At 40.3% G+C, this 14,298-nt stretch overlaps 4 protein-coding genes and 1 long non-coding RNA gene across 5 annotated transcripts in view; 3 read left to right on the top strand and 2 right to left on the bottom strand.

Moving 5' to 3' along the window:
- Positions 1-12,830, bottom strand: part of LOC145700305 (tubulin alpha-1D chain-like) — a 38,408-nt gene extending 25,578 nt beyond the window's left edge. Inside the window, exon 1 of the mRNA XM_081777556.1 lies at positions 12,817-12,830. The gene's annotated coding sequence lies outside the window, so the exon portion shown is untranslated. The remainder of the gene's footprint in view (positions 1-12,816) is intronic.
- On the bottom strand, positions 695-3,382 carry LOC145697183 (uncharacterized). Its single transcript, XR_014133861.1, has 3 exons — positions 3,039-3,382; positions 2,909-2,998; positions 695-933 (listed from the first exon to the last, which is right to left on the bottom strand). It is a non-coding gene; the product is annotated as an uncharacterized LOC145697183 (long non-coding RNA).
- LOC145697824 (uncharacterized) lies at positions 3,958-4,756 on the top strand (the record flags this gene model as incomplete). The annotated part of the gene is made up of 3 exons (XM_081775035.1): positions 3,958-4,296; positions 4,342-4,570; positions 4,614-4,756. Coding segments are annotated over 3 exons (711 nt in total), but the record flags the coding sequence as incomplete, so codon positions are not given.
- On the top strand, positions 7,809-9,649 carry LOC145697823 (zinc carboxypeptidase-like). The gene is made up of 6 exons (XM_081775034.1): positions 7,809-7,932; positions 8,033-8,483; positions 8,594-8,757; positions 8,796-9,056; positions 9,211-9,559; positions 9,637-9,649. Exons 1-6 carry the CDS (start codon positions 7,809-7,811, stop codon positions 9,647-9,649), a joined length of 1,362 nt encoding a protein of 453 aa, XP_081631160.1.
- On the top strand, positions 9,900-14,286 carry LOC145697822 (uncharacterized). The gene is made up of 2 exons (XM_081775033.1): positions 9,900-11,564; positions 11,902-14,286. Exons 1-2 carry the CDS (start codon positions 9,900-9,902, stop codon positions 14,284-14,286), a joined length of 4,050 nt encoding a protein of 1,349 aa, XP_081631159.1.
- The last annotated feature ends 12 nt before the right edge of the window (positions 14,287-14,298 follow it).

Genomic DNA, 14,298 nt, shown 5'->3' with positions numbered 1-14,298 from the left:
CTCCACATCATATAATTCGATTTTACCACAAGTTTTTTGGAAACAACGATGTGAGAGAGACAAATTTTCCACACAGTAATTCGTAATAACCCTGATGTCGTCCACCTTGATTGTAAGATCGTCTTATTCTTTGTTGGAGACGTAGCTCATCATATGCACGATGAAGTTGATATATTCTGTAGTCTAAACACCTCGTCATTTCCAAAACATCTATTGTTTCTTTAGATATTTGATTCCAATTTGAAGGCTTGTCAAGTTTTTGGAAGAAAAAACTTTTAACCAATCGTTCAGCTTTTAATCTGAGCCATTCTTTCGAAGAGATCGTCTTAAATATAACAGCAAGCTCAAGAGGCCTCTTAACCATAAATTTTGCAATTTCTCGATCGTCTAGATCAGAGCTGGTTATTTGATAACTGTCGTCACTCGAAAAGAAAAAGAATTAATTTTTAGAGAAATTTTGGAGACTTTTAAAGCGCTTACTTCTATTATCTTTTTTCTAAAGCTTTCTGAAGATGATTGAACGAGACGAACGCGAAAGATAGAAAAACGACGCGTAAATATTAATTCGCACACTAAAATTTTTTTTGACAGATCATAGGACGCGAATTCGACAGCCATGATCCCGATTATAATCGAAAATTCATATGATAAGCGGTACCGCACATTCAAAAGAGCAATTTATGACAGGCCCGCCCTGAAAATGGAAAACGAAAAACGACTCGACAGTCATAGTGGCTTCGGTTCTTTCCAATATATCTTCTAATGCCCTGTACATTTGCTTTGGAGCAAACTCAGGGAGTTGGCTTTGCACGACACGAGACATCATAAAGGTAAGATTCGCCATGGTCCCCGAGCCATCATTTGACACTTCGAAGGAATTAAGGAATCGTGGGATTTTTCCAAGGTATTGTTTTCGAGCATCCATGGTTTTAACTAAGCAGATCAATTTTTATACTTTTGAAGCAATAATCAACGATCAGAAAGCAGAAAAAGCGGGTGTGCGCTCCGCGCCTGTCTTAAAGGAAACCCGCAACTTTCTAGAATTGATGGCCTTGAGGGCGTTGTTGAATTCAGGTTATAGGGACTTTTGCTGATTTCTAAAATGGTCTTTATAGCCTCGATGGCCATGATGTCCTTGATGGCCTTGTCGACAATCTCTTTTTCTTTTATCGCCAGAGAGAAATGAAAAAAATCGGTCAAAACGAAAAACACAAAGAAACCGACTTAAGCCGACCACCCACCGACCAAACCCCACCACCGATCAAATCAAAAAAATCCATGGTAGGATCGTTCGGTGCCAATATAAACCCCACCATTTCCGACTAGGTCGAGTTTTTGGTCGGGTCGATGGCCTTGATGGCCATGCTGGCCGTGATGGCCTTGATTGCCTTGTTGACAATTTCAGGTTCATCCCTATTAAAGGTGTAACGAACGTAAGTGATCTTAATTCTCGGTCCGAGCCAGAGTTGCAGATTTTTGAAAATTTTTGTGAGCTGAGCTAGCTGAGCTGTGGTCGAAATTGAGCTGAGCTGGCCCCTTGAAAAGCAACTGAGCTGAGCTGGATTTTTCGAAAAAATGAACTGAGCTGAGCTGAGCTTGGGCTAATTTGAAAATTTTTGAGCTAAGCTGAGCTGACAATTTTTTTAAGCTGAACTGAGCTGAGCTGGCCCCTTGAAAAGCAACTGAGCTGAGCTGAATTTTTTCGAAAAAAATGAGCTGAGCTGAGCTGAGCTTGGGCTAATTTGAAAATTTTTGAGCTGAGCTGAGCTGACAATTTTTTTAAGCTGAGCTGAGCTGAGCTGGCCCCTTGAAAAGCAACTGAGCTGAGCTGGATTTTTCGAAAAAATGAGCTGAGCTGAGCTGAGCTTGGGCTAATTTGAAAATTTTTGAGCTGAGCTGAGCTGACAATTTTTAAGCTGAACTGAGCTGAGCTGACCCCTTTGAAAACAACTGAGCTGAGCTGAGCTGAGCTGGATTATTTCGAAAAATTTGAGCTGAGCTGAGCTGAGGTTTATCTGTTAGTTTTTGAGCTGAGCTGATGATTTTTCAAACTGAGCTAGCTGAGCTGAGCTTACAATTTTTTCAAGCTGAGCTGAGCTGAGCTAGCTGAGTTGAGGTTAAAATTGAGCTAGCTGAGCTGATCTGACTTTTCTCGAAGAACCATTGAGCTGAGCTGAGCTGAGCTGGCCCCCTTGTAAAGCATCTGAGCTGAGCTGAGCTTGGGCTTATCTGAAAATTTTTGAGCTGAGCTGAGCTGACAATTTTTTTAAGCTGAACTGAGCTGAGCTGACCCCTTTGAAAACAACTGAGCTGAGCTGAGCTGAGCTGGATTTTGCCGAAAAAATTGAGCTGAGCTAAGCTGGGGTTTATCTGTTAGTTCTTGAGCTGAGCTGAGCTGATGATTTTTCAATCTGAGCTTGCTGAGCTGAGCTGACAATTTTTTCAAGCTGAGCTGAGCTGGGCTAGCTAAGTCGAGGTTAAAATTGAGCTAGCTGAGCTGAGCTGACTTTTCTCGAAGAACCATTGAGCTGAGTTGAGCTTGCTTTCTTCAGAAAAATTAAGCTGAGCTGAGCTGAGCTGACCCTCACCTCGAAATCGCTGAGCTGAGCTGAGCTGAGCTGTAGCTCATCTAGCTCATATAGCTCACCTCAGCTAGCTCACAAAATTTGTAACTCTGGTCCGCGCTATTCCGATTTACGGAAAAATGTAAAATGAGGGAATTATAATGGCCTAAATTCCCTTTTATAATTTTAGACTTGTAATAGATATATCTGTTTAAAAAATAAGTCAAACGATAATTATAATAAATAAGTATAAGAAGGACCACCGAACATACTGTTTTTTCAGAATTTTTTTCTGCGCGAGGCCCATCTAGGCCAAAACCGTGGGGGAAGTCTTTAAAGCATACCTTCTGTCTTCGTTTGAATTCTACTTTCTTTGGAGTCAGTCGTTGGCAGGATTTCTTCTGTTTTTGATTTTTTCTGCAATTAACAAGCGTCTTATATAATTTTAAGAATAAATATATATATTTAGTATACCTGTCACTGGTATCGAAAATTATTAACAATCTTTCTCTTAGCTTTCTCTTCTTCTCTTTCAATTTTGTGTGTTTCACAGAATTAACTTTCTCGAAGTGAACTGCCAGCCAGAAATTAGTTTGGAAATTTTTTTTTCATACTGTGATTTTGATTGATGCATCCATTAAATAATCATTAATGAGCGAGGTAGTTCCGGAATCGCGAGCGCATGTGTACACTTCACCGTCGATCGATATTGAAACAAAAAATTTTCAAAATCAAATGAGCAATATTTTTGCTCAAAATTATTATTTTCAAAATTAAAAAAAATAAAAAAATGTAATTTAACGGCAAAAAAAATTGTTCTCAAATGACCTCAGATGACCTCAGATGACCTCAAATGACCTCAAGTGACCTCAGAGCACTATTTGATTACTTTTTTGTAGTTTGTAATTTAATAAAAGTATATGCTTTGTATTTGCGAAATTAGTGCAAAACTAATCCTCAAAAAAAAATTTTTACAGCCCAAATGTTGCCCGATTTGCTTCAATTTTCGCAAGCACATAGATTCGACTATAGAGATTCCAAAAAAAAATAAAAAAAAAATTTTGTTATGGAAAAATTTTGCTCTATGAGCAGTTAAAATTTCGGAATTTCAACCTTTATCAAGTCCAAATGTCGAAAATTTCGAAGATTTGAGCAGACTCTAAAAACGTTTTTTATACAGTTTGAGAAGCTCTTTCAGATGAGCCAATCAGAAAAAAAAAAATTTTTTTCGACCTGCCACAATTGGAGACTTCTACCAAAGCGGTTTTTGTTGGAATTTTCGGCGTCTTTTTGGTTTTTCTGAGAGCAGTTTTCCCTTTTGACGTGTCTGGTTTTGTTGCAGAGAAATGGCAAGATTTTAGATCGAACGTTGTTGTACTAGGAACGGTTTTTCAAAGCGCTAGAAAAGGTTTCAGAGCTAGAAAATCACGAAAAAGATCATTCGACTTTCGATGCTTTTGTCGCTGGAAAAGAATCGTTGGTTGAATTTTACGCTCCTTGGTGCGGCCATTGCAAGAAACTCAGACCTGAATATGACCTCGCCGCGGATCAGTTGAAAGACGAAGGAATTCAAATTGCGAAAATCGACTGCGACGCTGAAATCAACAAGGAAATTTGCGGAAAATACGAAATCGAAGGTTTTCCGACATTGAAAATTTTCGAAAATGGCGAAGTCAAGAGCGACTACTCGGGTCCACTTGAGAGCTTGGCCATCGTTCAGAAAATGCTCCATGTAAGTTTACTATCAATAAGGGGGTTTATGGGGATAAATTTTAAGATTCCACGATCCGAAGAAATTCCATCAGAGCAAGGAAAAATGCTCAAAATCGTTGGCAAAACCTTCAACGAGCTCGTTTTCGAGTCTGAAAAGCATGTTCTCGTGAAGTTTTACGCTCCTTGGTGCCCCCACTGTAAAAATATGGCTCCAACTTGGGTCGAGTTCGCGGAGCAAAACGAAAACGACGCACTTGTGATTGGCGATATCGATGTTACTGCGAATGAAATCGGTAAAAACACGAAAAGAAAGCTCTAGACTTATTTCTTTTTCAGAGTTTGAATCGTACAAAGATCTGGTCCAGGGATTCCCGACAGTTTTGCTCTTCAAAAACGGGGAAAAAACTGCTCCGATCAAATACCAAGGAGATCGATCTCTAGAAGACTTCAAAAAATTCATCGCCTCTTCTTTAGAATAAATTGTTCTTTTCATTTTTCTTGCATTTATTCGATGGTTAATTTACAGTTTTCGGTCAGGAACAACGTTGAAATTATTGATGTAATCGAAGTCCCAAACATTAAGCTTTCTGCTTCTTGATTTTCTTCTAGTAGGTTTCGCGGTTGCCAGGGAAAAGAGCGCGAAAATGGCGATTTGGAATCGGAAACTGAATATTTCTCTTCAACGGATTTTCCATCTTTTTGCTTTTACCTGATTTTCATATCTTTTCCGCCCCACTTTCTCTCTTCCGAAAAAAATGACCTGAATGCCTTCTAAAATGCAAGTGCGCGGAGTAAAGTAGGGCTTCAATGATTCGCCGTGAAGCTCAAAATGGCAGCGACGCGATGTGACCTTATTTTGCGACTAATTCTGCGAGCTTTGCGGCGGCTTCCTGTGCTTTCTTACACACAAATCAGACTCAAAGACAGCTTTTTGAACTTTATTTTTCATTACTTAGATTGATTTTTTAAGAAAAATCATTCATTTAGGCATTCAAAAAAGATTGAATAATCCTCGTCTTTGTTTTTTCAATTCATCGTAGTCGGCTTTCAACTGACTGTGTTTTTGACAAAGCTGGGCATAGCTCTTGTCTGACCTTTCTAGCGCAATCTTTGTTTCTTGAAGTTGTCTTTTGTAGTCTTCGTTTTCTTCAGTCAGATTCCAATTTTCGACCGTGAGTTCATTATTCAAATAGTCCGAGGTGTCAATTTTTTGGGCATTTCTTTTTTCAAGATTTTTAATTTCTTGCTTCAAATTGTTGATTTCATTCTTTCGCTCTCCGCTTTCTTTGTTGAATGACTTCTTTTGGTCAGCAAGTCTTTTGGTTGTCTCATTTTGATGCTTCTTGATTTTCTCATGAAACATCGCGATTTCTTTCTTCTGTCGCTCGATTTTTAGCTCCGCCTCTTTTGAAACCGTGGCTGATTGCTCCAGAGTTTTGATTTTGTTTTGAAGCTCCTTATTTTTCGCTGTGAAGGACTTTTTTTTTGTTTCAAAATTTTTGATCTTGAACAAATTTGCTGCTTCTTTTTTCTTCATATTTTCGTTCGCTGAAGCAATTTTCGAAAAGCATTCAAAATGCTCTTGAAAGTCATTTTTCCAGTAGAGCTTCTTGCATTCCGGACAGGGCTTTTTGTTCAAAGCCGGGCAGGTTTTCTTGTGATTCGCGAAGCTGGAATAAGCCACGGATTCTTTACACTCTTTCGCAGGACAGAGAAGTTTCAGCTGGCTCAGAACAGTCACCATGAGCCGTGAGTGTTTCGCGGTGAAATTCGTTTTTCGGCAAAGAGGGCAGTTTTGAAATTTTTTCTTGACATCGTTGAAGCAAATTTTGCAAAGATGACCATCGCAGCAGTCTAATTTCATCGGATCCTTCAAAAGAAAAATTTGATTTAGCAATGAAAACCTGAATCAGGGCTCAAATAAAGCTAAAACTCAAAAAGCCAAGGAGTAAAAGGATCCTGACTCAGGTTTTCTACACAGGTTAAAGGATGAGCAAATAGTTTTACCTCAAAGATAGAGCAACAAATCGAGCAGTTAATTTCATCCTTTAGATTTTCTACCACCGAACTTCTCTCAGAATTGTCTATCAGGGCGTCAAATCCCATTTTGCAGCTTTTCCTTTCAGAATTATAAATTCAGCTCCTACTGTGTATTTGTATGAACAGAACGCCCACTGCTTCTTACATTACTCAGAGTTACGCTCCGCTTAAAAAAAAAAGCCTTATGTCGTTAATTTTCCTAAAAAGCTACCGTGGTTTTCCATCTTAAGGGATCCCCCCCCCGATTTCTCAAGTCTTTATGATAGATGTCTAAGCGGCATTTTTAGAATCCCCGTGTTCTGAGGATCATTTTGATATATTATATGTCCCCCTTACGAGCATCTTTACCCAAAATTTTGACCCTCGAAAATCATAAAAATGCATGTAATTTGTACTTAGCGTGAAAATCGCAATTTTTTCGACTTTTCGATGTCATCGAAAATAGACGTTTAAGGGATCTATCGAACGCTTACAGTGCACTGAGTAAGAATCTGATAACCGCATTCGAATTTTCGGCCATATATCGGCGCTAGAGAGCAATTTAGAGCGAGAAAAGGGCCAAAATGGCATCAAAAAGTTTTTCTTAAGAAAAAATTTTTCTCACTTGACCAAACGATTTCTCTGTACTAGAGATTGTAGATAAGGGATCAAGAAAGAAAATAAAAATTGATTTAGGGCTCTATATAAGAGCAAAAAAAACTAGTTCGACTTTGAAAAAGGCCCAAAACGGGGGTTTTCGCGAGTATCTATGTATTCAGCCCGCTTTTTCGAGGTGTTTCCCCTTATGAAAATTTTTTTCTGTACTAGAGTTTGTTCATTGAGAAGCGGGCTTCAAAATGAGCCATTAACTATTTAAAAAGGTAAGCCCAGAAAAAAGTAGTTCGACGTCAAAGTTGGCGAAATCGGGGGGGGATCCCTTAAGAGCGCCCAACTTAAGAGCGTTTTTGCCAATATTTTCCATATTTTGTCATCTGAAAAAATACCAACTTTAGAGCGTTTTTAGGAATTTTTGAAAAAATTCATTTTATGCATTTTCATTCATCATTTTTTCCCACTGTCATCCTAGTTTAATCGTAAATTTTCCAACTTAAGAGCGTTTTGGTCTACCCTTGTCATCTGAAAAACGCTCTAAAGATGGAAAACGACGGTATTTATTTAGGCTCGTTTTGCTACTTTTACTTTTCATTTTCGACAAATGGAAAAATTGACGTCATCTACCAAAGTGTTCATGAAATTTTAAAGAAAAATGAGCGAAAAAAGATCCCCAAGTCTCCATTCTATTCAACCCTTTTGGGCGACCAAATAAGAGTCTACGGCAAAGCTGCGCTGCTGCAATTTGCAAAGCTAGAATTAATAATTCAATCAAGTTCCAAGCCAAAAGGAGGCTCCCACTTTCCATGTTTACTTTTTTCAGAAAAAAAAATGATCATCGGCTTACTGGTAGTTTTTTTCTTGATGAGAAAATGCAACTGTGATTTTATCGAGGACAGAATGATGCGAAGAAACTCGTTTCAGTCGAAACTTGTTGGGTATACTGTCAATTTGACATGTGATTATGTGAAAGAGAAAGTCGGGGAGATTGAGAAGGGCTTTGAAATTCAGTGGATTCGGCCAGGTAAAGAGATATTTTACGATTTTAAGGAGAAAAACCCATCTTTTTTGTTGACTTTATCAATAAATTTTTTCACTGTGACACCCTTATTTTTTAAACTAAGGCGAAATTCGATCGATTGACGATGCAGATTCCGTTTTCTTCACTGTCAATGCTTTTTCATCCTCCCAACTTGACGACTTTTTCGACAAACACAACATTTCGACCGAAAAAAATTCAAACATCAAGGGCTTGATTTACAACACCTGTTTTTCCTGCTTCTCCGGAGCAACGGGAAAGTCCTTTGGGTCAACAAGAGAGCACTTTGATTTCGGAGTCTATCACACGCTCAAAGAAATTCAAGACTGGTTAAAGACGCTGCCAGAACGAGTGGTAAAGACCTACGGCCAGAGCTATGAAAAACGCCCGCTGCAGGTGATCGACATTGGCGAGGAAGAAGACCCAGCGATTTTGATCGAATGCGGAATTCACGCGAGAGAGTGGGTTTCCGTCGCCTTTTGCCCGTTTTTAATCGATCAGATTTTGTCGAAAAATTGGGAAAGGGATGGAATCAGGTGGGTCATTTTTCCGATGATGAATCCGGACGGATACAGGAAGGATAGAAATTAGGGGGAAAAGGAACCAAGTCCCGCGTTTTTCTATCTTTTGTGAGATTTTCTTGGAGATTCAACCGATTTTGGCGAAAAAATCGTCGGATTATTCGCGACAGTCCTTGCCATGGAGTCGATCTCAATCGAAACTTTGATATTGAATGGGGAAAGCATTCGACTTCTGAAAGTCCTTGTGGAGAAACCTTTGGTGGAAGCGCTCCTTTTTCCGAGCCAGAAAGTAAGATCCCCCTTTTATCGCGAGAACTCATGTTTTAGGCGCTGCTTTTCGCGATTATGCGATGAAGATCGAGACCAAAATCGCCTTTGTCAGTTACCACGCCTATTCCGAGTTCATCATCTACCCTTATTCGGCGTCGATTAAACGGAACTCTCCTTACAAAGATGCCTTGAAATCACTCGCTTTGAGAATGAGCAAAGCTATTTATCAAGAACATGGGAGGGAATATTCTTATGGCGAAGGGGCAGTGGCGTTTTATGCAGCTTCTGGGGGATCTGATGACTGGATTCATAATCAAGGTATGATTTAAATTGTGGTTAACTTCCTCCGGCTAATTGGACAAAAGCTCGGGTGTTGTGGGGGCTTCTTGTCTTTGATTGGCTGAAAAAATAATACTGGCCTCTTATTGGCTTCGAGAACCCTTCTCCCCATGTCTCCTAAAAATTGATTCAGGAGTGCCAATTTCTTACACAATCGAGCTCCGAGACAAAGGTCTCAATGGATTTCTCCTTCCTGAAAACGAGCTGATCGAAACCTTCACCGAAAACATGAAGGGTCTTCAAGAAATCGTCAATGATGTCCGAAACATTACTCGATTTTCTCAATTCTTCAAGGCAACAAAGACGCCTTTCACGATTCCTGAAACGACACCTTTCTTTTTTGAAACGACGGAAAAGACCATGTCGACTTTCGAAGCTGATCATCATAGTACGGTCAGTCAAGAAAATAAAGAAAACACGCCGGCAAGCTTGATTCAAACAACCACTTCGAAATCTTCGGTTATTCTTATGAATTTAAATCTGTTGATTTTTCTGCTGTTTCTGAAATTATAAATTTCTTTTTGATTTCATAACTTTTCATCTGATGATAAATTTAAAGATCTTGCACTTAAAGTTGCATCAAAAGTTTTGATGTCAAGCTCTTGAGAAGCTGAAATTATCACGAAAAATAAAGAAACATTCAACAGAAATTGCTCTAATTTCCCCAGTTTTTCATATTATTCCCCAAAATAAACAAGGCCATAATCCAAAAGATAAATTGTAATCTGCATCCCTTAGGCGATATGCTATGAACGTAACAATCTGACACGACAAGAATATTCTCAAAAAAAAAGATCACTAGAAAAGGACGAAAAAAAGAAAATGATGTTCTATTTTTTCGTATTTTTGTTGATACCGGAAAGAAACTGTTTTGGCCTAAAAGAGGCGCAGAGATTAATTTCCAGAGATTTTTTCAGAAAAAAACTTGGCAGAGAAGATTTAAAATTTATCGAGAGAATAATCGAAGAAAATCCCCGGCCGGATGACTTTTTTGTCCGCGTTAGAAAAAACAAAAAAGCTTTTCAGCTCAACAACAGCAAAAACCTCCGCCTCGCGCATGAAATTCTCGAGCAATACTCGCTCATTTCCCCCGAAAATTCTGGCTTTGCCACCCTTTCTGAAGAAGTTATCGACAATTTTGAAAAGTGGAGTCTCAAATCAACCGATTTTACGAAAGAAAAGCTCCGTAATATCGGGAAAAATGTGCCCTTTGGCGAGTTTTTGGAAGAAAATTATTTTTTCATCGTGAAAAATGCGTACAAGCCAAGTTATCTCCAATCAATGCTCCTCGATTTCGTAGAAAATCTTCACTCTGGGCTTGATAACATTTTCATCCCGATCATCACCACCGATTGGGTCGAAATTCTTTACCAAGAAAAAACCGCCAAAAACTTCAAATTTCAACTCACCAAATTTTTATCTCCTGCTGAAAAGGAACGCTTTCAACTTGCCTTGCAAAAATCGTCGGAAGAATTCGCAAGCGTCGTGTTTCTCCTTGAAGTTTCAGTCTTTCTCGATTCAAGAGGTCATCAACTGGAAGAAAAATTTGTTGAAAATCTTCGACCAGCGGCTAGAGCTGATTTTGATATCGAAAAATTGACGATCGAGACATTTTCTGCTGCAGTGAAGCAAATCTACGGAAAAGAAACAGCCGCAAAAGCAAGAAAGCAATACAACAAATTTCTTAAAACTGCGGAAAAAGAGATCGTCCACTGCTTCTTTTTCAAACCCATCAACAAAATAATCCGATCAGAGAATGGCGAAATCGAGTCTTCCCGCATCGCCCTCGATCTTGAACTCTCCTTCGCGAACCAGCAAAAAATCATCTCGAAAAATGACGATTCCGAAAAATCCGTTATTTCAGCATGCTCTTTCAAAAAGCTTGACGGTTTTTCAATCCAAACTTGGGGCAACGAGAAAAGCACAAACTCCCAGCTCTTTGAAATCTCCCACACTTCTGGAAGCGATCTTCTTTTCTGCGAAAACGGCTGCGACACCGAATCCAGTACAATTCTTTCTACTGGGCAGGCGATCAAAATCGTCAAAAACGACCCTGTTTCGACTACCGACCTCTTAATTCCACCAATGATCTGCGACCAAGCCTGTTTGTTTTCCCTCGTCAGAAGAGAATACACGCGAGAGCATCTTTTCCAGCGAATCATTTATCGTTTCCTCCTCGATTCCGGCTTCCCGAACCCCAAATCCATCGACCTCTCTGTTTTCGAAATCCGATACTTTTTCAAAATCCGAGCAATTTTCCTCAAGGACCCAAGAATCGCCCCAATGACCGAGCATCCGGAGTTTTCAACTATGCTCATTTTCACTTCCATTTACTCGCGAATGAATGCCGATCTCGATTTTGACCAACTGATGCGTTTTCTATCCACAATTCTGGGCAGCTTTTCTGGTCAAACGGCGGATGACATTACTTTTTCGAGATACTTTGCTTCGATGATTGCATTACAAAGAGAAGTGTCTTCAGATATCGTCGCTTTTAAAGCTGGGCTCGGCAACCTGTGTTGACAACCTGAGTCAGGGTCCGGAAAAACTGTTATCAAAACCTGAGTCAGAAATCCTGACTCAGATTTCTGACTCAGGACCTAAAAGAGCTTGATTGAAAAGCTATTAGGCTTTTTATTTTAGCTTTGTCAGAACCCTGAGTCAGGTTTTCTACACAGAAGTCAGATTTGTCAGAATCCTGAGTCAGGGTCCTGACTCATGACCTGATAAAGCTTGATTGAAAAACCTCGCCACTTTAATTAAAGCTTTTTCAGAACCCTGACTCAGGGTCCCTGACTCAGGTTTTCTACATAGCTTTGCCTAGCCCAGTTTTACAGAGGCTGATAATTATTGCTACGACCAATTATTAATCTCCGACGCTGAAATCTTCAAAGTAATGGTGATCATCTTCCTCGAAAAAGAAAACCAAGCGAAGACCAACCTTCTCTGCCAAAGCATCATTCAATTTCCTTTCGTAACTAAAATAACAAGCATGCGGTCAGTTCATCGATTGCTCTATAAAACCTTCGGAGCGCTGTACGATCTGCAATTTGGGGATTTTGAGAAACTTGCGTTTTCGATTTATGCTTTTTCGACGATGATGGAGGCGAAAAAGAGAGCAGCTCAAATGGCAAGCGAAGAAGAAGTCGCTGAAAACCTTCTCTTTGACTCTACTGACTCTACAAATCCCTATCTTCTTCACGATACCTTCCCAGAAAAATCCGAGGCTTCTGAAATTTTCCTCTATGATTTCCAGCCCTCTGAAATCCTCGAATACTCCGAAGAACGAGAATACGACTTGGAGTACGAAGAATCCGAAGAGTCTGAAATTCCCGAGAAAAACACTCGAGCGACGCTTTTTGTGAGATCTTTTGACATGCCAGAGGATCAGTTCTCGATGATCAGCGAGAGCAACGAGTTCATGAATCTTGTTGATGACACTTTTGTGGCTGAAGAAAACCCGGCTTCTTTCTTGAATGAAATTTTGAGCGAAGATGAGGAGCTGGCTCAATCGAATTTTAGAGTGGAGGAAGAAGAGTACGAGGAGTACGATTATGAGTATGATGCGAAGGAGGTTGATTTTGCAACGTTTCTGGCTGAAAAAACGGCGCCTCCGCCGACGAAAGCACCAGCACTCGTGATCAACGATTTCAACTGGGATGCGAGAGCCGATGACAATGGCGACTCTGAATTCCAAAGCGACGATGAAGACGAAAGTAATAGGACGCTTATTTTCGACTTACCTGAACACCAGCCAGTTCCATCAGAGACACCACTAGAGCCCTCCGGACTGACACTTACTAGCGAATGGGAATTGTCTTTTCAAATGAATAAGGGAGGTGGGCTACCTACTTCTTGGGTCAATTTCGTGGAAATAACAGGACAAGACGGAGCATTTTTACTTTCAGTCTGGAAAAGCTGGGATACCGAAACTCTAGAAGAAAGCTTCGTCACTTGTTATATCAATGAATGCCGTCAAGCAGCAATCCCAGCTGAGAATTCAGTCAATTATCGCTACAGACAGACCATAAACTCGCAGGGAGAATCGATTGGTATAATTTTCGTAAATCACATTGAAGTTGATAGAACAAGTGAGACGATCGTAACGACCTTGGAAGGGGCAAAAATTTATTCGACTCGAAGTGGCTACAGACCTTTTGACGGGCTGATAAGGCATTTGAAGCTTTATACCATCGATGGTCCTCCGCCTCCCGAAACACCAGGAATCTTGGTTGCCCAAAATCAGCAGCTTCAGCGAGTAGATAGCGTCCAGCAAACATGGGAAATGAGTTTTGACCTGAGACAAGACTCAGCTCCTCTCAGCGAAACCGCCAACATTATCGACATCGTTTCCATCCCAAGTTACGTAAGCACCATGTTCTCAGTCTGGCAGACAGGCAGTGATGGATCGATTCAAATTTGCACTGCTTCTCAATGCCTTGGGACAAAATACACGATAAGCTCGGATTACTCGACGAGATTTACTCTGAAAACAAAGTTTGTCGGTCAACAGCTTTTCCTGATCGTTGAAGTTGAGGGAGAAGAAAGGGATCGAGTGCAGTTCGACGCAAATGTCGGGACAATCGCGATCATGGCAACATCCCATTTCGCCCCAGCCCCTGTCCGAATTCTCAATGATTTCTTCGTACCCAGTGTTCCGTTGACTCCGAATCCTTGTTTGGAACAACCATGTTTATACGGAGCGCCTTGTATTGAACTCGAAGATGATTATAGATGCGGGTGCCCGAGAGATTTTGATGGAAAGAACTGCGAAGTAACCCCTTGCGATTCCATCGGAGATGATATGTGTAATTCCAAAGGCAAATGCAACTTCGTTCTTACTGAAGAAAGCTATTATACCGAGTGCTTGTGCGATCCTGGCTACTTTGGACCGTTTTGCCAGACTTCTCCTTGCGAGCGCTTTCCCTGTTTTAATGGAGGAACATGCTCAAACAATGATACATTTGGAACCGCAGATTGTGACTGCCCCGGGTTCTACTCAGGAAAGCGTTGCGAGCAAGATGCCTGCTTTGACGAGCCTTGCGAAGTTGGAGCGGTTATGTGCGTCCATAATGAGGAGAGAGAAAATGGATTCGAGTGCCGTTGCGCGGAGAATTATAACGGTGAACTTTGCGAAATAACACCTTGCTCAGATTATCCATGTCAGAATGGCGGAAGCTGTTCTTTAGGAAAGGCCCTTTTTCAATAATATCGGTCTTTC

Source organism: Oikopleura dioica, chromosome 2 (assembly GCF_907165135.1).
Source record: "Oikopleura dioica chromosome 2, OKI2018_I68_1.0, whole genome shotgun sequence".
NCBI classification, from domain to species: domain Eukaryota; kingdom Metazoa; phylum Chordata; class Appendicularia; order Copelata; family Oikopleuridae; genus Oikopleura; species Oikopleura dioica.
This window is presented reverse-complemented; position numbering and strand designations above follow the sequence as displayed.

Coding starts and splice junctions, on each gene's coding strand:
- LOC145697822 (XM_081775033.1), top strand. CDS start 9,900: ATGATGTTCTATTTTTTCGTATTTTTGTTGATACCGGAAAGAAACTGT. Junction 11,565..11,901: donor GAGAAGTGTCTTCAGATATC/GTCGCTTTTAAA, acceptor AGCTTTGCCTAG/CCCAGTTTTACAGAGGCTGA.
- LOC145697823 (XM_081775034.1), top strand. CDS start 7,809: ATGATGCGAAGAAACTCGTTTCAGTCGAAACTTGTTGGGTATACTGTC. Junction 7,933..8,032: donor AATTCAGTGGATTCGGCCAG/GTAAAGAGATAT, acceptor TTTTAAACTAAG/GCGAAATTCGATCGATTGAC. Junction 8,484..8,593: donor TGGGAAAGGGATGGAATCAG/GTGGGTCATTTT, acceptor ATTTTCTTGGAG/ATTCAACCGATTTTGGCGAA.